Source organism: Leopardus geoffroyi, chromosome D3 (assembly GCF_018350155.1).
Source record: "Leopardus geoffroyi isolate Oge1 chromosome D3, O.geoffroyi_Oge1_pat1.0, whole genome shotgun sequence".
NCBI classification, from domain to species: Eukaryota; Metazoa; Chordata; class Mammalia; order Carnivora; family Felidae; genus Leopardus; species Leopardus geoffroyi.
In genome coordinates this window covers 6601851-6626554 of record NC_059339.1, presented here as the reverse complement: position 1 = coordinate 6626554, position 24704 = coordinate 6601851, and the positions used below count along the sequence as shown (strand labels likewise).

General features: G+C 43.6%; 2 protein-coding genes across 14 annotated transcripts in view; one reads left to right on the top strand and one right to left on the bottom strand.

Moving 5' to 3' along the window:
* The window catches only part of MPHOSPH9 (M-phase phosphoprotein 9), a 58684-nt gene extending 47145 nt beyond the window's left edge, over window positions 1–11539 (bottom strand). For 4 of the 10 annotated variants that reach the window (XR_006707802.1, XM_045459077.1, XM_045459080.1 and 1 more), the window contains exons 1-4: window positions 11443–11539; window positions 8506–8770; window positions 5893–6046; window positions 118–207 (exon numbers count right to left, since the gene is read on the bottom strand). Coding sequence is in view for 6 of the 10 variants with exons in the window: in XM_045459077.1 (XP_045315033.1) it covers window positions 118–207; window positions 5893–6046; window positions 8506–8612 (351 nt within the window). In the remaining 4 variants the exon portion in view is untranslated. Of the gene's footprint in view, window positions 1–117; window positions 208–5892; window positions 6047–8505; window positions 8771–10411; window positions 10514–11442 lie in introns of those variants that run through there. The other 6 variants (XM_045459084.1, XM_045459086.1, XM_045459079.1 and 3 more) reach the window with 5 other exon arrangements.
* Window positions 11540–11762: 223 nt separating this feature from the next.
* On the top strand, window positions 11763–24704 carry MTRFR (mitochondrial translation release factor in rescue). 4 transcript variants are annotated; one of them, XM_045459090.1, is made up of 4 exons: window positions 11829–11899; window positions 20641–20871; window positions 22469–22779; window positions 24476–24704. In XM_045459090.1, exons 3-4 carry the CDS (start codon window positions 22495–22497, stop codon window positions 24692–24694), a joined length of 504 nt encoding a protein of 167 aa, XP_045315046.1. In that variant the 5' UTR covers window positions 11829–11899; window positions 20641–20871; window positions 22469–22494; the 3' UTR covers window positions 24695–24704. The 4 variants fall into 4 exon arrangements, with proteins under 4 accessions (XP_045315047.1, XP_045315043.1, XP_045315046.1 ...); XM_045459089.1 differs by lacking the exon at window positions 11829–11899 and adding an exon at window positions 19494–19687; XM_045459091.1 differs by lacking the exons at window positions 20641–20871; window positions 24476–24704 and adding an exon at window positions 23572–23812 and having other exon boundaries at window positions 11763–11899.

Here is a 24704-nt window from a genome sequence, read left to right as displayed (position 1 = left end):
CTATTACTCTAAAGACGGTATGTTTCTAGTTCATCAACAAAACTGATATAAAGTATTAACGGGTTCTTCTTGCAAATCTTACAGTACAAAAAAGAATCAATACAAATAACAACTTACTTGAATTTGGTTGTGGAACTGCTCCTGCTGAGCGGCTATTTGCTCTTGGCATTGTTTTTCCACCAAACTGAATAGTTGTAACCACCTGGTCTATTAAGTTATAAAATATTTTCGTTAAAAATAATTTTCAATGTAATATTTCACAGAAAAATTCCTCCAGTGGGAAAGGACCTTTTTAAAATGTATTTTAATTTAAATTTATAAGCTGAATTAAGTAGTTATAAAACTGTATTTAATGTAAAAATACAGGCACAGGCTTGGTCACCCCTTTCATATGTAACCTGTAGTTTGGATAAATTTGAAGGTCTGGGTAAATCTTATTTTTCAAATGGCATGTCATCTGCTATCGTTTCTGATTCATCAACAACTGGCAGTCATACGTCGTATTTGTCTTAAGTTCTCTTCCTTTCTTTGTAACAGCTAGTGATTTTCTTAAACAATGACTTGTACCTAGGAAAAAGAATCCCACGTCTTAAAACAAGAGATAGTTTGATATTATGGAAATTTAACCCCTAATTTACATGGGATTTAAGTGGGGGAAAAAAAAAAAACTTTTTCAAGTCAGGTGCTGAAGTGTTTTACAGCGCCACAGCTGAAAAAGGAATTTAAAAAATCAGTCTGAAAACCTGTGGAACTGGCCTAGGACTCCCTTCATTCTGAGGTTCTGATCCATGCTGACTCAAGAGTATAGTAAGTGTTCTTATAATCAGACTACAAAACAAGCCAGAAAAGGGTTCGGGGAAATCTCCAGAAGCTAAATTCAGTCTCAAGGCTGGTTTACAGTAAGAGACTCTACACAATAATATACAATATCAGTAAGTAGCTACCGTGAAAAGAGCCTCCCTGTTTAAAACCATTCACCATCTTTACGCTCCTGTACTCCTCACAGGCCCCGGAGTGACCCGGCCCATGCACACCTCCCAACTTCATCTCATCCCTATCTATTCCGTGCTCAAAGCACACCGGCCACACTGGCCTCTACCTTGTCCCTGAACATGACAAAAAGGTCTTCCACCTTGAAAGCTTTGTCTTCACTGTACCCGCTACCTGGAAAGCTCTCTCTCCAGCTCTTATGGCTTCCTTCCCCCACCCCCCCCCCCCCCCCGCCCCTTGCAATCTCAGCTTAACGACCACCTTCTCAAAGACAGTTTTTCCAAACCATCCTGCAGTTGCTCTCTTTCTCAATGTCATCCTGTTTTTGCCTTCAGAGCGTTTACCACAATAAGAGGGCATCTCATTTATTCACTGTTAACCTGTTTGCCTCCAGCACCTAGGACACAATACCAAGGAAAGAGTGTCTAAATGAGGGTATAAAAATGTGAATTTCAGGGGCACCTGGCTGGCTCAGGCGGTAAAGCATGCAACTCTTGAGCTCAGGGACAAGGGTTTGAGCCTTACACTGGGTGTGGTTTAATCAAAAAAAAAAAAAAAAAAAAGGTCAAGTTCAAGATGAATTTTTTTTCTTGGTATTACTGACTACACAATTCAGAGGTCCTTCAGATTAATACTGAAAACCGTTTCTATAATTATAATAGAGCAGAATTAAGTTGAAGACTATATAACTGTATTAAAACAAAGGAAGCAAAAAACCCCAGGATTGAAATAAAACAGTGCTGGGGCGCCTGGCAGGCTCAGTCTGTTAAATGTCCAACTTCAACTCAGGTCATGATCTCACAGTCCGAGAATTCAAGCCCTGAATCGGGCTCCATGCTGACAGCTCAGAGCCTGGAACCTGCTTCGGATTCTGTGTCTCCCTCTCTCTCTGCCCCTCCCCTGCTCGTGCTGTCTCTATCAAAAATAAACATTTTTAAAAACAAATAAATAAAACAGTGCTGGTCGCCTGAGTGGCTCAGTCAGTTAAGCATCCAGCTCTTGATTTCTGCTTAGGTCCATGCTCTCACGGTCGTGAGATCGAGCCCCACGCTGAGCCCCATTTTGGGCTCCACACTGGGTGGATGCTCTCTTTTTCTCTCTCAAATAATAAAAATTAAAAAAATAAAAATAAAGAAAATAGAATAGTGCTAATAGAAAGTATTAATTCTAAATCAACTAACTTGATAAGGATAAGGTAGGCTACATCAAATTCAGTTCCTTATCTTCTCAACTTACCTATAATATGAAGTATCTTAATCAAAACAAAAAATAAATCAGGGAACAGTTTTCTTATTAAGTTATACTAACTTAAGCACTACTTTAGGGGTTATTTTAATCTGACAAAGTTACTAGTCACAAAAAACTAAATTACAATAATGACGGAATTACATAACAACAACAAAAAAATAACCAAAAAATGGCCTTATATTTATGTGACACGCAACGTTAACCACATCCTTATTATCATTTTCTTATTTAGGATACAAATGAATAGAGCTTGCTCTGGATATAAATTGGTAGAGAAGATTCTGTTCTCCCTAGTCAAATTTTATAAATAATATTTTAATTTTCAATAAGCATATTTAAGAACATTATAAACGCAGCAAATAGTATTTTTCACATAATTATTAAGAACTATTATTCATTTCTAACCAACATTATTTATATGATCTGCATTGTACATACTGTTGGAGGACTTAGGCATCTAATTAAAGCTTTCCCCTGTACAGTTTTTGATGCTATTAGCCTGAATGGGGTTTCTATCGTATGCCTAGTAAATATTCCATTGGCTTTGACATCCTAGGACTGACTCCCTGCTCTCCACTAACAACCTGTATGGTCCTCAACAAGTATATTTCATTTATGCTCTTTACTGATTTATAAATTGGGGGGGGGGGGGCAGTATAAAATCGGAAGAGGAACACCTCCCAGGTGGCTGGGAGGATAAATTTTAAATTCCAATATGATGGATGTGAAAACTGTGATCTCAAGGGGGGGAACTAGATTTTGAAAATCTGTGAGGTCATGGATGTCACAAAGCTAGGGAGAGCACTACCAGCACTTTGTGGGCAGTCCAGGGATGCAAATCACAGGATGGTCCCCGACAACGAAAAACTGTCCTGTGTCCACTTTATATTATAAAAATAACATATATTTTGCACAGCTTTCAAATCACCAAATTGTCCAGGAATCCAACTACAAAGATGTTATGTTTGCTTCAGAACTTGATCCGAAATTGGTCACCGTTTCAGAAAATCATGTCACCAAATGCAGTTCTGGATTGTCAATACAGAAGAGCTGTATCGGTCCATGTCTGTAGCCACTGCCTTCGCAATGAGTCTACGTATAAACACCAGGCTATGCTTCACTAGGTCTTGTAATGTAGGATGTGCCTGAGCACGTGTATACTGAAATACCTGTTATCATGCTATAAGTAACTGTCATTCCTCCTTTATATCACAGTTAAGAGGATGATTGTTTTTAGAGTGGGTACAGGCAGGATATATCTGTGAACTTCATTTCAGGACAAGATAAGTTGATGTTATTTTTGAAATTGTAAAATTTATTTGTAAATTAGTAATTTAATTGTAATATTACAAATTGAGGGCTTTGGGTCTAATAAGGTTGAGCGCCACTGACAAAAAAGTGTCTAGTATATTGCTTGGCAAATCGACACACAATAAACAGTACACATAATAACAACAATCATTGTACAACCATTACTCTTAAATATGTAATCAGTAGCACTAAATAGTTAAAATGCTAAAATAATGAATTAAGACAAATTAGCTAATGTGTTTTAAAAATTTACCATCACAGAAATATTAGCAATAGCAAGTCCTTAAGAATATATTGAAGTATTTCTATGTAAATGTGTTAAAAAATTATTTCCCATGAATCAAAATACATAACCTTCTCAAGTTTAAGCAGTGATAAACTTAAGAATTCCAGGAAAGATGGGGGCCCCTGGGTGGCTCAGTCGGTTAAGTATCCGACTCCGGCTCAGGTCACGATCTCAAGGTTTGTGACTTCGAGTCCTGCATGGTGCTTTCTGCCATTAGCGCGGAGCCTGCTTCAAATCCTCTGTCTCTCTCTCTCTCTGCCCCTCCCCAACTCTCTCTCTCAAAAATAAAATAACAAACATTAAAAAAAAAAGAATTCCAGGAAAGAGGTTTTAGAAAGAAATTCTAAAGAAATCAGATCTCCAAAGCTCTGAGCTCTGTGGAAGGTTTATATTTTAATAACACTACAAGTGGTAGAAATCAGACAAATGTTACAATTCCAGAAGAAGGTGAAAACATGAAAATTCAGGGGAAATAGTCAGGAATAAGGCTTGCACAATCCTTACCCCTCCCATTCTTCCTACAATACTACACTAAAACATCATATTTTGGTTTTGTTTGCCACAAAATACACTAATAAATTGGAGAAATTTTACTGAAATGACCAGGAGATTTCATATTCTGTCAAAGAACTATCTTAAGAAACTATTCACTGAATAATCAATTACATGTCTACATTACAAAAATTAGTTATTATTAAACATAATAAAAATAATAATATTATATCCCAGGTGAAGAAGAAAGGGTGTAAAGAAACAGGCTCAAATGTTAAGGTGTTAGTGGCTAGTCGGTATGCTGGCTTATAAAAACCTGTATCTTAGATTCACAAACAAATACTGATTCAAAGATGCTGATTTCGAAGTATTAAAAGCAACAATTTCTAGCTAAACATGAATTTGCCAGAAAAGCAATGCCTTATTTTTTTAAAAGCATACTAATTCAGGTTCATAAGCTAATGAGTAAGTATATTTGGGGAAATATTTCACAAAAGATTTCACTTTTAATTGCATCATTTTACCGGTCTCTTGCATTATCACGGACTGATTATTACATGGAAAAAACATAAAAACTGTAAACACTTAAAATTCAGTTTTCTTAAAGTTTGCATTAATACTCAGTCATTCTTTCTTTCTTTCTTTTTTTTTTTTTTTTTAATGTTTATTTATTTTTGAAAGAGAGAAAGGGAGGCAGAGGATCCAAAGCGGGCTCTGTACTGAGACCGATGTTGGACCTTAACCGACTTAGACACCCAGGTGCCCCAATACTCAGTCGTCTTATAACTTCAGTGATTATGGATAATGAATACAAATAATTACAATTAGGGGTGGCTGCTACTGAATTCTTAAACCAGGTATTCATCCATTCCATTTTACATTTTGACAATTACACAAACAATGGTTTTAAAAGTATGATAAACATTTAAAATAAAATCTACTGTCCCCTAAATAAACAATTTAATAATAATAATGTTTTATACATTTCTATAAAGCATTACCAAATCTAGCCTTGGAAAAATCTAACTTGGGCATTATTCTGTGAATCAAAATTTACATATTATGTATTCTTTTATCTGCTACGTTTTTATATCACAATTTAACCTGTAGACCAAAGAAAGAACCACTGACCTGAAAAATCAATATAACTCAATGTATCACAACTAAATGGGATAAAACATTACTAAGCAAAAGCCTTAATTTATAAATAGTTCAAAGAGGATTTAGGTTTTTCAAAATGGTAACACTTCTGTATGTGTTACTTAAAACATTAGAATTAGTAATAGTATTAGTAAATTTGGACTTCTCCCTTCTCTGAACAAAGCTAATATTTTAGTTGACACTTAAAATATAAATTAATGTCTAATGACTGATATTTGTCAAAACATGCTTTTGATCATCTTTTTCGTATTCGTTCAGTGCTGTTCCCCAATTACTACTTTTGACCACTTTAGCAGTAAGTATCATGCTCTTTAGAAGATAAATCTCTAATAATTTAGAGTTTAGTAGAGGCACATGTACAATTATATTTTTTAAGATTCCACAAATAAAACAAAACTAGATACCTCACAGTTTTTCCAAAGTTCCGAATCAGTCCTTCCACTGTTTTGTAGCTCTTGCATTAAAGAGGTTAGGACTTCAACTGTACCTTGAATTACAGATGGTCTGGTCTTCCCTGAGAAAGAGGATACCCCATTTGTACTAAGGTGGGGACTACTTCTGTTGAAACATAAATAATTCAAATGGTTTTCTTCATTCTACCAAGTGTTGAATAATTCAGCAGTTCAAGTTTAGCAGAGCAGTACAAAACCACTGACATTTAATCCTTCTTAATGGCACCTCGTTTGTTGAAAATCTGATCACGTTTGTCCACAAAAGGAAAATAGCAGTAAAAAGACAACACTTATTTAAGAACCCAACAGAAAGACTTTCTCCAAAAGCATGAGAACACTCCAAAGTACCAACAGAAAGTAAGTTTCTGCCATACGATAAGAAAAAGGTCTAGCTTCTCTATTCTACATTATTCCAGAGGATTATTGCACTCTACTGTAAGAAGAGCCTTTTTTATTGTAGCAGAGATTCTTTTTCCACTGCCCAGAACTGCAGTCAAGTGTTGTTAATCGCATCCCCCTAATTTGGTATGATAAACTGATGCTTATCTTTTTTGCACTGTCTTTGAATAAAAGTTGTGCCAAGTAAATTAGCAGCAAATATTCAGGACTTATTTAGCCTGTTCATTGTGTAAAACAGCACTCATTCTTTCCAGGAGGACTGCTTTCCCAAACTTGAGAGGAAGTTATTTCAGATTTGTTTTATAAAAACACAAAGCATAATTAAGGAAAATAAAATCTGTTTAAATTCCAGTCTAAGAGATCATTTTTCATTTATTTATTGATAACCTATATTGTTTCACAAAGAGTTCATTTAAAAAAAACAATACTAATTAAAATAACAGAAAAATAGTGACAAGTAGAATCAGAGAAAGATTAATAAAAACCCAAGGGAAAGGAGAACATACATGTTGTCCGTAACAGATTTACACAGTTGTGTAATTATCAAGTCTAAATTTGGCTGATTTAACCACCAGTCACAATGAAAAGGGAGACAAGTTCAGTTACATAATTTTCATTAGAAGGGCATATTTAGGGGTCACCTGGCTGGCTCAGTTGGTGGAGCACACAACTCTTGATCTCGGGTTGGTGACTTCAAGCCCCATGTTGGGGGTAGAGATTAAAAAAAAATTTTTAATTAAATCTTAAAAAAAAAAAGGACATATTTAGGTTCCCCTAGGAAAATTGTGTTCTAAAAGGGATTTCTTCAGGGGCGCCTGGGTGACTTAGTTGGTTAAGTGTCTGACTCTTGGTTTTGGCCCAGGTCAAGATCTCAGAGTTCATAAGTTCGAGCCCCACATTGGGCTCTGCACTGACAGTGGGGAGCCTGCTTGGGATCTCTCTCTCTCTCTCTCTCTCTCTCTCTCTCTCTCTCTCAAAATAATAAACATAAAAAAAATTTTAAAGGGAGTTCTTCATAGGGACCACCAGGTGATACAGGAAACAAACTTTCAGTACGTGGGTATAGATTACAAAGACAGACATCTCTCCTGGACCATTTGCCACACACTCTCCCACCCTTTCACCTTACTTTTTCATTTTATATATTCTTGTAAGCTGCCTTATATTCCTCCTGAGAAGGGCAGAGAATGAACAAACTTTTTAAGGAATTAATGAATTTATTAATTTCATCAAGATCTATTGTGTTCGAAAATATCTGACCCTTTAACAGTAGGGCCCAGACTGGTAAGTTTTTGCTCCCTTGTACCTGCTTGGTATATAGGTGGTCTCCTCTCTGATGGACTCTACCCCTTTGCTGTTTTTAAGCTACTAGAAATTTAGAAATCAAATAACCCAAGTTTGTCAGATTATGTACAAAATGAAAGCAAACAGGTTCTGATTACAAACAAACCAAAGGGGTGCATGGGTGGCTCAGTCGGTTAAACGTCCCAAAACCTGATTTTGGCTCAGGTCATGATCTCATGGTTCATGGGTTCAAGCCCTGCATCAGGCTCTGTGCTGACAGTCTGGAGCCTGCTTGGAATTCTCTGTCTCCCCCCTCCCTCTCTCTCTGCCCCTCGTTCTCTCTCTGTCTCAAAAATAAATAAACTTAAAAAAAAAAAAAAAAGTGCAAACACAGGATAGCTTAAAAAGAAAATGCATAAAATGCATTGTTGGATAGCATCTATTTTTGTCTACTCAGGGTCTGTTTTTCTGCTTACTTCCTAGTATTCAACTTTGTTACTTCCCAGGTTGGTGAGGTAGTTCTGAAATATTAAACGTTATTTGTATGTAGAAACAGTATTTAGTCAATTAAATTCTAAAGGCATGTTGGTAATCTATGAGGAAGTTTTAAAAGTGTACAGAGAACCGTAACTAGGAAAACAAGTTCTTTTCCACAGTGTTCCCCATGCAAAAGTGTATTATCTCTGGGAGAAACAAAAAAACAGGAAAAGAATGAAACTATTCTGGACTTAAAACAACTATCCCTGAACAGTTCCTGCTCAGGGGCTGTTGTTATTTAAATGCGAACCGATAACTGTGATGCTATTTGGGTCAACTGGGCAAATAAACTTGTTTTGATTTGTTGTTACATTAAAAAAAAAAATCTATCTATCCCATTCTTACCTATTAATATTTAAGTTCAGTCCAAAAGAATGGGGAGAATTTTTTATATCAGATTCTACAGAAGATGAAGTTTTCCGTAAGGGTTTCACCAAATCAAAATCTTCCATAGTGTATAGAAATCGTTACACTCTCTTATTTGAAAATGTAGGTTCTTTCAATGTTTGAAGAAACTGAATCCGAGTCATCTTCAGATGCTTCATCGTCTACAGGCATTTTCAGTGGCTAACATTCAGAACTGGGAAATATCCTAAGCTCCCAAGAGAGTCTGAAAATGAATGGAGGAAAAAATACTATAAAAAGCCACTAAATCTAGCAACTGCTTTTTCATTACTTTGGAAACCTTGATCCTTTTATATAAATTGGCATTAAGAATAGCAACATCATTTACAATAGTTAAAATGCAGAAACAACTAAGGTGTCCATCAACTGATGAATAAACTAATGTTGTATATACATATAATGGAATATTTCTCAGCCATAAGAAGAAATGAAATACTGATACAATACTACAATGTGGACAAACGCCGAAATATTATAATCAAGTAAAGGAAGCTCAGTAAAAGATCACATAATGTATGATTTCATTTATGTGAGGAATCTAGAATAGGCAAATCTTGTGAGACAGAAAGTAGATTTATGGTTGCCAGAGCTGGGGCATGAAGTGACCAAAAATGGGCATGGAGGGGCGCCCGGGTGGCTCAGTTGGTTGAGCGACTGACTTCGGCTTGGGTCATGATCTCACGGTTTGTGAGTTTGAGCCCTGCGTTGGGCTCTGTGCTGACAGTTCAGAGCCTGGGTCCTTCTTCGGATTCTGTGTCTCCCTCTCTCTCTGCCCCTCCCCCACACATGCTCCGTCTCTCTCTGTCTCGGAAATAAATAAACATAAAAGAAAAAAATGGGTATGGAGTGTCTTTTTAGGGTGATGAGAAATTCCAGAATTAAATGGTGGCGATGATTACACAACCCATCTGTGAATATACTAAAAACCAATGAATTGTACATTTTAAAGGGATGCATTTTACGATACATGAATTGGATCTCAAAAAGTCTACAATAAGGGTGATTTGCAAAAGTAGCTTCATCTTTTCCAGGTATTATTTCAGAATTTTATGTGTTTAACTATCAAGGTTCTAGACACTACTCTACTGTGTAACAACTGGAATACGTACGTGCCTTGTTCATTTAAGAAGCTCTACCAAGTATCCATGCTTGCTGATCTACACGGCGGGTAAACTGGAACTACTTAGTATTTAATTTGATATTAAAAACAGCCAATTAAGGGGCGCCTGGGTGGCTCGGTCGGTTAAGCGTCCGACTTCGGCTCAGGTCATGATCTCATCGTCCATGAGTTCGAGCCCCGCGTCGGGCTCTGTGCTGACAGCTCAGAGCCTGGAGCCTGTTTCAGATTCTGTGTCTCCCTCTCTCTCTGCCCCTCCCCTGTTCACGCTCTGTCTCTCTCTGTCTCAAAAATAAACGTTAAAAAAAATTAAAAAAAAAAAAAAACAGCCAATTAAATGGTTAACAACAGTTGTTTGTCCATTGGCTGGAATGCATTTTGCACTACATAGCCTTTATTACTCTATGCACGTATCACTTCTTTAAAGACTATTCGCCAGGTCAAATAAAAATAACGAACTGATGCAGGTTAACTGATGCCAGGTGTACAGAGGCAAGTTGGCCATAACAAATCAAACGCCATGCTTCCTACTTAGAGAATTCATGTGTTTTTGAAAAAGTGAAAAGAGCAAAAAAAAAAAAAAATTTATGCTGCTTACAAGATTCCACCAGGTTCCCACTTCTAGGGCCTGGTTTTACAAAGCACAACCTTAAAAAACATCAGCTCATAAAGGAACCACTTCCTTGGCGGGAGGTAGGTTTTGTGAAAGCCAAGGGTAACTGGACCTACCTAAATGGATTTCTCCCCAGTGGCTCAGCCCATCACCAGCCACAAACGGGGTACTGAAAAGGTCTGGGGCCGCACCTTCCACCTGGCAACGAAAATATCTGGTTTCAAATCACCCTGCTCTTCTACCAGGGAAACACAAGGCTCTCCAGGGACTTGGATCTGCGACCCCATCCATTATTTCGCCCGCTGAAGTAATCCGGATGCAGAAGATGGAGATGGAAAACCACTCGAAACGCAAAGATGCTTCTCCAGTGGGGGAGGGAGGGAGTGGAAGGGGAAATGAAAGGGGGGGGGGGGACCCGACATAAATGCAAAATTAAAACAAAAACACGCGATGGACAACGGTTATAAGCACAGAGCCATTTTTATATTTCCCAGTAACGAAATGTGACGCTCTTGGTCCCCAAAACCCCTAGCCAAAAAGAAGGTCGCTGGGAGGATGGGGGATGGTATGGTACAAATTGGGGCCTGATACTCGGAAAGTTAGCCAGGTGTTTCGCTTCGCTAGGAGCCCGAGGGGGGTATGGAAGACAGGGTTCCAGAGGTTTTGAGGCCAGATCCTGACCCCCTTGCCTTCACAGCCAGACCTCAATTGCTGATGGGGTGGCTCTCGGGTCAAAGTGGGACGGCGAGCAAGAACAAAATGCGGTCGCCTGAACTGTGGGCAGCGGGGAGGCGGAAGGAAAAGCCGCTGCTCCCACAATTACAACCGCGATTCCCAAAGTCAACCAGGGAAGATCAAAAAAAGGAGACAAATCCCACAAGCCCCCCGCCACTCGGGATGAGGCGCTCTGCGATTGGGCCGCGCGGGTGTCACTCAAGGGCACTGAGTCTAGAAAAGGCACCCGGCCGCAGGCAAAGCCCCCACATATCCGAGGACTGTGGTGGGGGTTGCGTCGTGTGGCCGTCGTCCCCCCACCCCCGCCCTGAGCCCATCAGCACACTTAGGGTTCTGCTAAGTCCATGTCTTCTGAGCCTCGTCCCCTTGCCCCCCGCGACTGACGGCTCCCCGCAGGACGGCGACCACTCACCCGGCCGGGGCTCCCACAGTGGATGTCAGCGTCAGGCGAGCGGCCTCTCGCGACCGTTAAACTCGAGGGAGCGTGCGCGCGCCCGTCGTCCTGCCTGTGATTGGCTGCACGAAAGGGGGCGGAGACGGTCGCACCGCGGAGCGTCTGTCCTTCTCCCCTTTCTCTTCCCGCCCCTTTCTCCAAAGGGGGAGGTCCTACGCTTGGGAACTCGGAGGGGGCGGAGCTTCTGCGAAGCCCTCCCGTCTGATTGGTTCTCTGGGAACGTACAGCAGCCACGCTAAAAATAGCTTCCGCTCTCCGCATGCGCAGTTGGTAAGAATGAGCCCAGGGCAAGTGAGGGAAGCGACGGCGGGAGTACTGCGCGTGCGCAAACCCAGGAGTGCGCTTTCGATGCACCTTCTGCAGTGGTTCCTGTTGCCCCAGAAACTGGCGGGTGGGAGACCACGTCTGCAGCCAGGTAAGCGTCCGTGGAGCAGCCAGCCGCCTGTACGGTTGCCTGCGATTGTCAAGGACTCTGAAGAGAGGACTGGGAGCTAGGACGCCTGACTTTCCCAGCTTACGGTCCTGATTCGTGCAACCAATTGACCTGAGACACCGCTGGCGGTGAGGTGCAACTTGTCCAGACACTGAGCTAAGTTTTCTCTGCACCTGGTTTACCCTAAGCTGCTGGGGGTCTTTCCCGGGGCTCTTCAAGGACTGGTGTGGGGAGGGGAGGACAGCTCACCGCCTTGGAGAAAACGGGTCCACCGAGGCCCGAGAAGAAATGGAAAGAGCTTCATTTACTTGTCCAATAGAGCTCTATAGAGCTCTTAGCACGCAGCAGGTGCTGTTCCAAGCTGGCACATAGTAGGTGTCAGCATGGCTCTTGCCAGGCCTTTCAAGGACGACAGAGAATCTGTGCCCCTTCCTGGAGGCCCCACCATTTCATTCTCTGTTCAGTTCACTTTTTTTTAATATTTATTTATTTTTGAGGGAGCATGAGCAGGGGAAGGGCAGAGAGAGAGGGAGAGAGAGGATCCGAAGCTGGCTCCGAGAGCCGTTAGCAGAGAGCTGTGAGATCAGGACCTGAACCGAGGTCAAATGCTTAAGCGACTGAGCCACCCAGGCACCCCTGTTGAGTTCACATTCTTAAGACTAGTTAACCTTTAAGGCCAGCTCTTAGATTTCCCTCCAGGGTTCCTGGGTCCAAAGTGAAAGAACTTTGCTAGCCCTATCATGTAGCTATGGCTGAAAAGCCAGGATGCACCGTGAAATGTTATTGGCAGGAATGACAGATCTTCGAGGCATTCCATGTCATCTGAGCTTCCTAACAATTCTGTCTCAAAGAGTAAAAATTCAGTCTGTGTCCAAAACCCCATCTGTATATGATAGATTTCAAGCTTAAATAAACTTAATCCACACCCGCCCCACTGTGTTAATCCATCTGTGCTCGTGTAATACCTCACTAAAATCAAAATCAAACTAATTCTAAGCACATGGCTCTGACTTCAGTGATATTTCAAGCCCACCAAAAAAAAAAAAAAAAAAGTTTTATCACTAATTTCAGTTGGTCATAATTGAACATAATTTCAGTTGTTATTTGAGACATTGTAGAATCTTTTTTTTTTTTTAACGTTTATTTATTTTTGAGAGACACAGAGACAGAGAAGCAGCAGGGGAGGAACAGAGAGAGAGGGAGACACAGAATCCGAAGCAGGCTCCAGGCTCTGAGCTGTCAGCACAGAGCCCGACGTGGGGCTCAAACCCACGAACCGCGAGATCATGACCTGAGCCGAAGTCAGTTGCTTAACTGACTGAGCCACCCAGGTGTCCCAAGACATTGTAGAATCTTTTACACTCAGAAGAACTGAGAAGTGTGAATTACTGAGACATCTCCAGGCAGACAGAGTTGTGTTTCCTTACAAGAAAAAATATTAACCCCAAAATTGAGTACTGGTGATTAGTTCCTAACCATGCAAGAGGCAGGAGATGATCACTTATGGCTGCAAAATCCAATGGGTTCTGTTCAGTTTGAGGATGTAGGTTTTTGGGGTTTTTTTTGGTTTTGGCTGTGTGGTTTTAGGTAACTTTTTATCTATTAATGTCCTAATAAGCCAGCTCTTATTCAGGAGCTACTATTCTGGTTAACCAAGTTTTCTTGGGTTTTTTTTGTCGTTTTTTGTTGTTGTTGTTGTTGTTGTTGTTGTTTTAATATTTATTTTTGAGAGAGAGAGACAGAGCGTGAGCAGGGGAGGGGCAGAGAGAGAAGGAAATACAGAATCCGAAGCAGGCTCCAGGCTCTGAGCTGTCAGCACAGAGCCTGACCGAGGGCTCAAACTCAGGAATGACGAGATCATGACCTAAGCTGAAGTCAGATGCCTAACTGACTGAGCCACCCAGGCCCCTGTTTTTGTTTTGTTAATGTTTATTTATTTTTGAGAGAGAGAGAGAGAGACAGAGTGTGATCAGGGGAGGGACAGAGAGAGAGGGAGACACAGAATCTGAAGCAGGCTCCAGGCTCTGAGCTATCAGCACAGAGCCCAATGCGGGGCTCAAACTCACGAACCACGAGTCCATGACCTGAGCCGAAGTCAGATGCTTAACCAACTGAGCCACTCAGGCGGCCCTAAAAAAGTAGTTTTTAAAACCCATAGACATCATTTCTGAATGTAGAAAACAGAAGTAGAGGCTTCAGAAATTCCAGTAAATGTATAATAACTTCATCTAATCTAAACCTACCACCCATCCTGGAGATTTTGCACTATTTGTGTGCAAGCTGACACCACTATTTTATGCCCTTTATGATGGTATGATTACTATAGGACTTTATCATAACAAATTGCTCAAGTATCTCTTTGACCTTGAAGGCTTCCCACTGACAGCTTTTGAGCGGAGATCTTTTTTTTTTTTTTTTTTTTTTTTTTTGAGCAGAGACCTTTCACGTTGGTGTGGATAAGACCAGGCTGTGCAGTCATAATGGCTGATAATAGCTTACAGCATTTGGTTTCTGTTAACCCTAGGGTTGCTACTCTTTGATTATTATGTCCAAACTGTTTGTCATTGGGGGGGGGGGGGGGCAGTTCTCTACAGCAAAAAATATATATATATGAGGAACATTAAAACTTTATAGTTTAATTATTAAACATGAAATCGTCGGATATATATTTAAGTTTTTTCAGGGCACCCGGGTAGCTCATGAGTGATAGAGGGGTAGATCGTGAGCATCCGACTCTTGATTTCAGCTAGGGTCATGATCCCAGGGTTGTGGGATCGAGCCCCACATCGGGCTCCGCACTGAGTACGGAGACAGCTTGGGATTCTCTCCCTCTGCCCCTTTCCCCTGCTCGCACGCTCTCTCTCTCTCAAATTAAAAAAAAAATTTTTTTTAAATATAAATTTTTTCATCTTTCTTGTCCTTCACGGTTTTTCTTCCTATATGAGATAATCCCTAACGATCTTCATGTTTAAACCAGGACTTGCTTGGATGCAGGTGGTTTATCTTTCAATGTGAGCCTGCTGGGAAGTCACACTGTATTCGTGGCATCATAATTATCTCCTGGCACCTGATTTCATAGACCACAATTATGACCTCACCAAATAGCATGTCTTTGGTAACCTCATGGTTTTCAAGTACTTCTTAAATTGGACCGTACCAACTGAAATAATTTGCAGGTCACTGTTCTAGATGCCTTTTCACTCTGAGCCTGGCTGGCTCAGTTGGAAGAGCACGTCACTCTTGGGATCTTGGGGTCATGAGTTCGAGCCCCATGTTGCGGGTAGAGATGACTTAATTCAAAAAAAAAAAATTTTTTTTTAAAGCCTATGAAACAATGTTTGCAGGTTAGGTTTGTGGGATAAGACCACAATTTATATGGTGTGTTAGTCAGAGGCTCTTTAGCTTTATAGTTTAGGGATCTGAAGTGCTCCTGAGTGCTCAATGTTTGTGGAGATTTGTACTTTTTTTTTTTTCTCATTGTAGGTGGTATCACTTCCACTTTACAGATGATGAAATATGACCAAAGTTGCACAGTGAGCAAATCATGAAGCCAAGACAGTGACTATAGGCAGTGTGGCCTTTCAGGGACAAAAAAATTAAAGGAAGAGTCAAGAAGAGAAAGTTGAGGAAAATGAGCTAACACTTTTAAGGAGCTGGAGAAAGAACATCTAGAGATGTTATGAAAGGTGAAGGGAAAAGGGATACAAAGAAAGCTGTCGAAATGATAAGTTTAGTTTAAAAATGGAATACCTGGGGCTCCTGGGTGACTCAGTCAGTTGAGCGTCTGACTTCAGCTCAGGTCATGATCTCACGGTTCATGAGTTCGAGCCCCGCGTAGGGCTTGCTGCTGTCGGCAGGGAGACTGCTTCAGATCCTCTGTCCCCCTCTCTCTACCTCTCCCCCACTTGCACTCTTTCAAAAATAAACGAAACATTAAAAATAATTAATAATAATAATAATAATAATAATGGGATACCTAATGTTCTTCCAAGATAAGTCTTCCTGAGTTAATCCCTTTTTTTCTTTATTTGTGTCAAATATGATAATATACTTGAAAGTACCTTGAAAGCATCTAAGTCCTAAACGAATACAAGGTATCGATCATGATAATGGAGGCGTTGAGAATTTAAGAACATGTAGAGTGTTATTACTGCTGCTTTTTTATGTGTTTCTGCCTTATTTTAACAGTTGGGGGCACCTGGGTGGCTCAGTCGGTTAAGCGTCCGTCTCTTGATTTCGGCTCAGGTCACGATCTCACAGGTTTGTGAGTTCGAGTCCCACAATGAGTCCCACATCAAGCCTGCTTGGGATTCCGTCTCTCCCCCTCTCTGTCTGCTCCTCCCCTGCTCATTCTCTCTCCCTCTCAAAATAAATAAACTTAAAAAATTATAATTAAATAAACCGCAGGTGATAAAATTATAAAGTTCCTGTTAGATGCCATAAATAGAGGAAAAATCACAGCACTGCACACAAATAGGACACGTGTCATTCTCTGTGGATTCAGAGTTTTCTGTTAAAAAAAAAAAAAACAGAATGGGATGTTAGTGTCATGTGAATTGAAAGCTTTTCTCTTTATCTCCTTCATGAGTTGTCTCTTGAGCTCTGTTACATGGAGACCAGACCTGGCGCAGTCCCCAGCTGGGCATTTCCTGCTCAATCTATTATGCTCGTCTTATTTGAGAAATAATCCTCTGCCAGCACTTCCTGTGAGTGAAAGGTGCCTTATCTTCAGGGCAAACCCCCAAGCCCAGGAAAGGACTTGGTCTGTTTCAGGCCTGAGCCGTGGCCCCGTCGTTCCTTTCCAGGAGGTGCTCTAGCCCCTGCAAGGACTTCAGACACGCAGAACAGAGGGACGAGTTAGTTGGAGCCCATGGGAAACGGCTGCTTTTTTTTTAACTCCCATTTTCCAGGGCGCACCGAAACATACTAGGCAACATGGATTATGATTAAGCATTTCTCAGAAAGTCATTCTCTCACTTAGCTTCTGGTGCCATCAGCTGGCCATTTTGTCCTTTTCAAGCTTCACCACCACACATCCGCCTGTTCCAGCAGTCACCGTTTCTGGTCCCTCAGGATCGATCAGGTCATTGTTTCGCGACTTGTCACTTTCAGTCCTGTTACGGAGAGGGAAACAGGACCCCAAGAAGGTTGTCGGCACTCCAGAATTCTGGCCTCAACTTCTTAAATATTACAAACATGAGAAACACCAGTTTCTAGAAGCGTCTGTCCCAGCAGATGAAAGAACTTGCTCGTTCCTGTGTCCTAGTACAGTGCTTCTCAGACTTTGGGAGTGTGACTCTGAATCACCTGTGGATCTTCATAAAATGTAGGTTCTCAGCTCGGAAGTCTGGGGTAGGGCGTGAGAGTCTCCATTCCTAACAAGCTCCCAAGAGGTTATGTTGCTACTGCTCTGCGGACCATAATGAGGAGAAAGATTCTGGAGCTACGCTGTCTGATAGGGTAGATTTTGAAGACTTCATATAAATAATAAGGTGTGCATAATTTTTATATTGATTACATGTTGAAATGATATTTTGGCCATACCAGGTTAATATAGTAAGTAAAGTATATTAAATGTGTCTTTCAAATATGTTAACATTCATTTCATCAGTTTCTTATTACTGTTTTGAGTTTATTTTTATTACTTTTTTATAAATGTTTTTAAATATTTATTTTTGAGAGCACGAGTGGGGAAGGGGCAGAGAGAGGGAGACACAGAATCCGAAGCAGGCTCCAGACTCAGCTTTTGGCACAGAGCCTGACGCAAGGCTCGAACCCACGAACCACGATATCATGACCTGAGCCTAAGTCGGACGCTCAACCGACTGAGCTACCCAGGCACCCCAGTTTTGTTTTGTTTTGTTTTGTTAAGATTTTATTTTTAAGTGCTCTCTGCACCCAATTTGGGGCTTAAACTTCCAACCCCAAGATCAAGAGTGACATTTTGCACCGACTGAGCCAGCCAGGTGCCCCTTTTTACTGTTTTTGAGGTGATTACTAGAAAATTTAGAATTTCACACGTGGCCTACATTATGTTCAGGTCGGACAATGCTGTTCTAGAACACATTATTGGCGTTCTTTTTTCGGATGACCCCATTTCTCAGTCCCCTGGTTACCATTTCACATTCCCTATTAGCTCAAATCCATATGCATTCAGTTCTTTCTGTGAGTGTTTTCTGTTCCCACCATTACTGTCCTTCACACCCTCCTCATCGCCATCTTTTCCATCGTCGTCCCAGGACCCCATCCAGTATTTAGACGCTCCCAAGAGCCACCACCCAGACAGCACCTTTGCTCAGAGCTTTTGGCCATGACTCTCGCAGTGGGGTTCCTGGAGGCAAGAGCCTCACCAGGGAGCTGGTTAGGAATACAGAGTCTCAGGCGCCACCCCAGGCCTAATGAAGCAGGATCCTGGTTTGCAGGATTCCCGGGGATTTGTCTCTCTCAAGAGCTTTACCGGTTGCCTTTCCTAAAGCACCCTGTTCCCATTGAGCTCCATATCTGTTCTTTCATTTGGCTTTGATGAAGTCTCTCCGAGGTTGAGACAATATGAAAGTTGTGGCTAAGAGAAAATAGTTTCTCTCTCTCTCTCTCTCTCAGAAGAATAAACAGTGAATTTGGGGCAAATGGCATCCGGAAGGAGAGTCCAGAGATTGAAATCCTATGACTTCCTGCAAATGGATTCAGATACCCTTATCTGTCTCGGAGGCACAACGGGAAAGGCATCAGCGTCCCCTTTGCCCGTCTCAGGAGCATTAATGCTGCAGGCGAAGCGAGCCTCACCTTGTTGCGTCTGCTTTACGTCTGACTGTTGGCCGCAGTCACGGGCCACATCCCAGAGCGGACCACACCACCCCTGCAGCTAGACGTCTTCCTGAGTTTGGGTTGGCCACGGAGGCCTGAGACGGGAATGTGTGGCGGCTGGGTCCAGGTCAGGAGAGGAGGCACCTAACAGAATGCAGATTCCAAGTCCCAGTAATGAGCACGCCAAGGGACTCGGGCACAGTGACCAAGAACCACCGCTCTCTGTGGCATCTTCTCCATTCCGGGCTACAGCACGTGTCAGATTTCGGGGCATCTTAATTTCTCATTTATGCAACAGGCCCCCTGGGCTCCCTGAGACCCATGCCCGGCACATAGGAGGTGTTGGAAACATTCATTGAACAAATGAACGTTCCCTTTTGTAAAGTCCTAACTCCCGTTATCTCTGACCTGACCAAGTGGGAAGGGACTGGGACAGCGAGAGAGGCTTTAAGCCCAACTGCATCAGCTGTTGGGGGCCGAAGCCGTCAGAGGAGGAGCAGCACTGAGGCGACACCGGGGTGGAGAGCCGGCCCTGAATGGAGGCGCACGCTCACAGAAAGGAACTGGGGCAAGCTGTCATGACTCCTGGTTCCCTTCTGCCAGCACTTGTTACCATTTGTCCTTTTCTCTTTTTTAATGTCACAATGAGCTCTAATTGAAGATGCTTGTATTGTTCCCCCAAAGACTTTGGGTTGCTCTGCGGGTATCACAAAAACTGAAACCCAATCCGTATTCTTCTCTGGGCTTTGGGGAAGCGGAACCACGGGTGAGTTTGTCATTTTGAGCAGTCGTTGGCGTAGAGCCAAAGCTCCAGGAGATACTAAAAGTATTTAGAATCGTCTGATTGGCTGTTGGAATTAGCTGTTAAACAAAGCAGCCAGTAACTGAACACCCGGGGCCTTCGTGAACTCCAGTTGGGTGGGAGACCTTCTAGTGTGTGTGTCGGCTCTGAACTAGGACAGAAAGGTAGAGATTGGAAACACAGCAGGCTGGGGACAGAGCAGCTGATAAACGCACTCTCCTCTCCGCCCTTTGTCTGGGAGTTTTGCCTTGTCTCCGACTCTCTTCCTTTCTTTGTCCCTGCACTCAATTCCAAGGCTGCCCTGGCCGGTCAGATTTACCAACCAGCGGAAGAGAAACCCCAAGGGAGGCCCTGGGCTTGAGTTCCACAACAAATCTGATCCAGGGACTAGATGCTGTCTGGTACACAAAGGGATCTTGTTCTGTGGATTGAAAGCAGAAATAAGGGAAAGGGGAATTTTGGGCATCGACTCAGTCTCATTCACTTCACTCAGTTACAGGGGAGCGGATTCTTTGTTGCAGCGATTTCAGAAAAGCGCCTGAAGTTTATGGGTTTATCGTTTCTCTGCTCCTGAGCGGACTTTGGAGAGACCTGACACACGATAAACAAACCCGGTTGTTGTTTTTAAGTGGCACCGGCACACTCTGTTTCAAAATCTAGCCCCTCGCAGCCACAGAGCATCTTGCCAATGCCATGCTAATCCTCGCCCCCAGGGACTGACCTACACGCTGAATGGCGTACTTTTCAGAAAGAAGTTACAAGTTTAGGGGTGCCTGGGTGACCCGCTCAGTTAAGCATCCGGTTTCGGCTCAGGTCACGATCTCCCGGATTGTGGGTCCGAGCCCCACATCGGGCGCCATGCTGACAGCTCAGAGCCTGGAGCCTGCTTCGGATTCTCTCTCTCTCTCTCTCTCTCTCTCTCTCTCTCTCTCTCCCTCCCTCCCCCGCTCGTGCCGTCTGTCTCTCTCTCTCTCTCAAAAATAAAACACTTGTTTAAAGAAAAGAAAGGAAGGAAGGAAGAAGTTATGAGTTTAGACTACAATGTCAGTCATACAATTGAAAATTAGCATTGGCACAAGGCTTGAAAAGCAGATTTCATTGTTTTTATTTTCCGTAGAGGGAGAGAGATGAACACCTTACTGTCACTCTAGAGATGGCCAGTGTCATCTCAGGGCCAGCTGAGAGGACTACTCAGATAGATACACGTAAAATGACAGAAGTGCACGTAGTTACAAGGCAGCAATGCCCAGCAGCATGTGTCTGCATTGAGCTTCCACAAAGCTAGTTGGAGACCAGCGTGGGCTCAGTGGAAGTCAGCAGCCAGACCTGACATCCCACGACAACAAAGGTAAATGAGCCAAGAGCAAACCTGCGGGAAGTATTTGGTGCAGGTTAAGCTACTTGTGGCTTAGGCACACGCCACTTCCTACCTATGTCGGAGACCGGGGGCCATCAGGTGGAATTTACAGGGTCTCAAACGGTAAAAGCAGCTATTTAGAGTCTGAAAGGAAGCAGCAGTTGTTAAAAAGGGCCGTACATCCCTTTTTAGCGCCCGCGCCCTCTCAGATCAAGAAGCGTCAAGCAAGGGAGCGGCACACTCATAGTTCCCATAATCCACCTGAATGACAAGAGTTTTGCTACAAATTCGTCTCAAAACAGATCTTTCCGGGATATATATTTTTTTCTCTGATCTTTATGCCTGTGCAGGATGGGTGGAGAAGGGCTTATTCACCCATTTTCCAGATAAGACGGGCCCCCGTTGTGACTTGTCCCTGTCTGCATGGCGAGGTTACCGATCTTGAAAGGAGCTAACACCTTTCAGCTCGCTCTGCCCTCCTCCGCTGGAAGCAAAGGCCTGCGGGACCACCATGTTCTGGGAGCTCCTGTCCATACTGTTACCTGTCAGCTGAGACGCTTCAGCCTTCTGCTGAAGGAGCAGCTATTTAAATCCAATGGTCCAATACTGCTTACTTGGAGTGCCTGGGTGTCTCAGTCGGTTGAGCGTCCGACTTCGGCCCAGGTCTTGATCTCACGGTTTGTGGGTTCGAGCCCCGCATCGAGCTCTGCGCTGACAGCTCGGAGCCTGGTGCCTGCTTCAGACTCTGTGTCTCCCTCTGTCTCTCTGCCCCTCCCCTGCTCCCACTGTCTGTCTCTCTCTCAAAAATAAATAAGCGTTAAAAAAAATTGTCTAAATAAATACTGCTTTCTTTTTTTAGCATCTTCTGACTAGACTCCAAGCTCCATGAAGACAGAGGCTCGCTCTTTTCCGCCTTGCACCACTCACTACACCCCGTGTGGCATTTTGAACCTAACAGGCACCTTACTAAAAATCCGCTGATTTGATGGTTCCAGTAAGGAGCGCCACTTGGATCACGTTATTGGCAGTGCGTCTGAGGGAACAGATGTTCCTATTCAAATCCATGAAACTGGAAACATTAAAAAACAACAATCATGACATTGATTGATAGTGATATTTACCGTGTCAGACTGTGTAAGCTCAGCTATAAAATAGACTCGCATACTGTCGTTCTTTACATTTTCATTTCAAAGATTCTCAAATGTTGAAATAACGTCGCTTGACTCAGATCCTAATTCCCGCTTGATGCCCTGTATAATATTTCCTTAGCGAATTACGGCCCTCTTCTGTTGTGTGTCACACACTCAAAACCTCTCCTCCCTGAGAAAACGGCACCTCCGGGTGCTTCGAAGATATTTTCAGTCCGTCGTAAGAAAACATGTATCCGCTGGCAGGGAGCGTGCTGCTAAGATCACGGGAGATCAACGCAAGGCTCGACGCTCTGTCTTTGCCAGTTTCCTAAATACTTTGGTGACGGGTGGGTGGCCGTCATCTGAACTGGTTTATAAAAGGTCGTCCTAGATCCCGAAGTGTCCTCTTGGGAGCAAACGCGTCTTCCTGAAAGGCTGTCTTTCTTCCTCCAACTCAGGTCCTCAACAAGCAGAGCTCCTCTCCATGAGTACCTCGGGTTTCTTTCGTTGGCCCGCACCGCTGGCCAGAATGTGCACGGCGCCGTGGGGACTCGGGCTTCGGGGGAAGCCAGCGCTGTTAGCCCCGGGAGCGGCAGTCACCGCGGTCCAGATGGCAGGCAGGAGGGACCGCCCCGCTCTGCTGCCTCCCCTGGATGAGAGTGACCTTGAAGAGCAGTTCGTGAAAGGGCACGGTCCGGGGGGCCAGGCAACCAACAAAACCAGCAACTGTGTGGTGCTGAAGCACATCCCCTCGGGCATCGTCGTCAAGGTAGAGGAGGAAGCCCGCTGGGGGTCCCTGGGTTTGGGGGGGGGGGGCGCTTGAGTGACGGCGGTGGTCAGCTGAGGTGCGTTCTCCTCGCGGCCCGGTTCGGTTGGCGCTGCAGATCCCGCCTCCGGCCCTGAGCCTGAGGCAGAGCCTCAGAAGCTTCCTTCCGGGGGCCCGTGGCGCCAGGGGACACCTGCGGGCCTGGCATCCGGCAGGCAGCGCGGTTCTCGCAGAGCCGTGGGGTGTTCGCAGTCCGGCAGAAGCCGCGGGCTCCGGTCCCCGAGCAGCACGCTGGCCTGGGGTGTCTGCCAGCCGTCCCAGCCCTCAGCGACCTGGCCATGTCCCTCCGTCCCCTCTTGGGTAAATGTCAGTGACACCCGCCCTTCTGAGCGTGAGGTAACAGGGGCGAAGCCTCTCTAGCCCTCAGAGTAAACACGCGACGGCTGGCTGCCTGTAGGAGTCTTCCCTTTTTGTATCAAAACCAGTCTCCGATCAGAGCATCACCAGCTCTCAGCACGGTTCGAAGCCCTCGGAAATACAGAAATGCTTTTTTCCCCGTTTTCCTGGTTTGTAAGTAGTGGCCCCGCTGCCTCAGTGGAACTGGCAGTCCCTTCTGAGTGGCCCGAGGGCCCGAGGGGCGGCCCGGGCAGAGGAACAGAGATGGCGAAGCCGCTGTTCCGTGTGCCGGCGGTACTAACCGCAGCGACGTCCGTCACGTCCACACGTGGTAGGCGCCGTGCAATGAGGCGCGCAGTCTTCGTCCTCATGAGCCCTCCTGCCTTACCTTTTCCACAGTACAAGTGCGGAATCAGGCACAGAGAGGTTAAGTAACTTGCCCAAGATCCCACAGCCGCAGGCATCGACCGAGAGCAAGCCCACAGTCTGGCTCCGAACAACTGTTTTTTCACTGCCAAGTTTTTGAGCCAAGAGCCTATCAACTAAAAACCTCACTCGCTTTTCTTTTTTTCTCAATCGCTTTTTTCCTCCTTGAGAAACGGTGTCATTCATGAGCAACAAATAAAATTCTGAAACCTGACACGGTTTTTGTTTAACTATTTTATAACCTCACTGCAGATTCGCCTTTAGTAGTATGCTTTGACTCTGATTTCACAGGCTTTATCAGATAGCTTTGCAAGGCGCTCACCCTTCCTAACTCAGGTATGACATAATCACTGTTACGGTTGACTAATAATAAAGATGCTATCTCCCTCCTTGAGACAGAAGTTTACATTTATAAATTTTTCTAAGTTAGTTTATTTTGAGAGAGAGAACACGAGGAGAGAGAGGGAGAGAGAGAATCCCAGATTCCACACATCAGTGCAGAGCTCAACGCGGGGCTCAAATTCACAAACCACAAGATCATGACCTGAGCTGAAGTCAGACGCTTAACTGACTGAGCTGCCTGGGCGCCCCCAGAATTTTACATTTATAAATGGTGCAGAGTGTTTGTTCCCTGGCCACAAGCCAGACATAGCAATTGATATTTTCAAAACTATTTGGGGACGTTATGTTACTGCTGTCATTGCTTCCGAACAAAGCAACGCTCTTAATTACAAGTAATCACAGAAAAAGCCACATCACACGTATGCGGGAGGGTGGGGCAGGGCGAGGGCGGAGCAGAGCAGAGGCAGGAGGGCAACATGGTCTTTGTTCTGTCCAGAATGAACTTTTCCACGGTGTGAATTACTGTCTCTTGCAGTGCCATCAGACAAGATCAGTCGATCAGAACAGAAAGCTAGCCCGGATAACCCTACGAGAGAAAGTGGATATTTTCTACAACGGCGAAAACAGTCTTGTTTACAAAGAAAAACGGGAGGCAGAGAAGAAAAAGCAAGAGAGGAAAAAAAGAGCAAAGGAAACTCTAGAAAAAAAGAAACTCCTGAAAGAACTGTGGGAATCAAGTAAAAACGTCCACTGAGAAAGAATTA